Source organism: Egretta garzetta, unplaced genomic scaffold (assembly GCF_000687185.1).
Source record: "Egretta garzetta isolate BGI_Z169 unplaced genomic scaffold, ASM68718v1 scaffold342, whole genome shotgun sequence".
NCBI lineage: Eukaryota > Metazoa > Chordata > Aves > Pelecaniformes > Ardeidae > Egretta > Egretta garzetta.
Genome location: NW_009258887.1, coordinates 446,549 through 448,072, shown reverse-complemented (window position 1 = coordinate 448,072; position 1,524 = coordinate 446,549). Strand labels below are relative to the sequence as shown.

At 42.6% G+C, this 1,524-nt stretch overlaps 1 protein-coding gene across 1 annotated transcript in view; it reads left to right on the top strand.

The window, feature by feature from the left end:
• The window catches only part of SEC24D (SEC24 homolog D, COPII coat complex component), a 52,146-nt gene extending 51,651 nt beyond the window's left edge, over nucleotides 1–495 (top strand). The window contains exon 22 of the mRNA XM_035889640.1: nucleotides 355–495. Coding sequence (XP_035745533.1) covers nucleotides 355–495 — 141 coding nt within the window. The remainder of the gene's footprint in view (nucleotides 1–354) is intronic.
• Nucleotides 496–1,524: the final 1,029 nt, after the last annotated feature.

The following is a 1,524-nucleotide window of genomic DNA, read 5'->3' as shown; positions in this document are numbered from 1 at the left end:
ACTGCTCTCTGCCTCAGCTCATTCCTTGTACACTGCGGGCTTGGACAAAGCTTACTGAGAGCTGTACAAGGTTTCACGTATCAGGAATTTTCCTGTGAGTTTCGGTAGGCACAGGCATCTCACGTGTGCTTCATTCTTAATCAAAAGAAATTTTCAGAGTCTCAAGGTTACTGTTCTATTCTGCAAGCAAGCCTTCATTCACACGAGTCTCTCACACAGCTACTGAAATGCAGAGAGTGATTTGTTTGGGGGTTCCCCCCCCCACCACCACCAGCATACAGTAATAGACACGGGAACACCATACAGCCATTTAGATGATTGTATCCTACAAATACATCTCTCTCATCTTTTCAGCTGATTATAGTGAAACAACGGGAGCAGCCAGAGATGCTTTTCCGACAGTTCCTAGTAGAAGACAAGAGTATTTATGGAGGAGCATCTTACGTGGATTTCTTATGCTGCGTTCACAAAGAGATCTGCCAGCTGCTCAGCTAAGGAAACTCAAGGATAAGTTGTTGGTTTCTATTATGTTGGGAGAGGGACGGTCGTTGGTGCCCCAAGGCTGGCCCACGGCTCCGCCGTACCTGGGCACTCTGCTGTGCTTTAGTGAACCTTTTCTGTGCTCTTTTTGTACAGTCTCATTCCACACAACCTCTCAGTATTTAGCATACTTACTTACCAAGCTGTAGAATAGGAAGTTCTGCACTCAGGTATTAATCTTCTAGGAGTCCTGACTCGCTCTCAGTGAATTGCCAGATTTCAAACTGTCAGTGCTTAAGAGCATATGGTATGCTTTTATTAAAATATAATTTAGAAAACTCTTTTAATTATTTCTTTTGCTAGTCCTAAGTTGTATGAGAGCCAGGGAAGATGCTAAAAATCTATACAGAAGAGGAAAAAAGTACAAAACACTGCTTTTTCTAAATGAGGGGGTACAGTTGAATCAGATTTGCGGTAATCGTGTAGTTCAATTTCAGTCCTTCCTGTAAAGCTGATCTCTAAAAAATAATCCCCTTTTCCCAGGACAGAACGAGCAGTTCTTCCTACAGAAACAGAGCTCTGGGCAGCCTTCCACACCCAGGGGTATCTGGGACCTCAGTTCATAACTGGACTCAGTGAGTTTAACAGTGGACCACAGCAATCAAACCATCCTCCTTTTGCCAAGTCTGGCAGGTAATGCCACACTATTATGGTGCAATTCTCTAGTCTGAAGGGCAGCAATTTATTTAGCATACCATTTAATCACGTTTTCAAATTTGAACATGTTAGGTTTTATTTAGTACGTTTGCTAACTGGAATATTCCCAATACAACTTAGACTAACACCTGTCCCTCAAAGTTTCAGTGGCAGGTCAGCTGTAAGACAGTTGACGCATTAACCAAAGGCTATTTGTGGTGCTATAAAAAGAAAGCCTCTTGTTTAATTACCTACCAGTTCTGTTACAGCAGCCTCTTCTCACAGGACTGAGCTGTTCAACAGTCACCGCTTTGAAAAATAAGCCTCCGCTAATATCAATATTTAAGG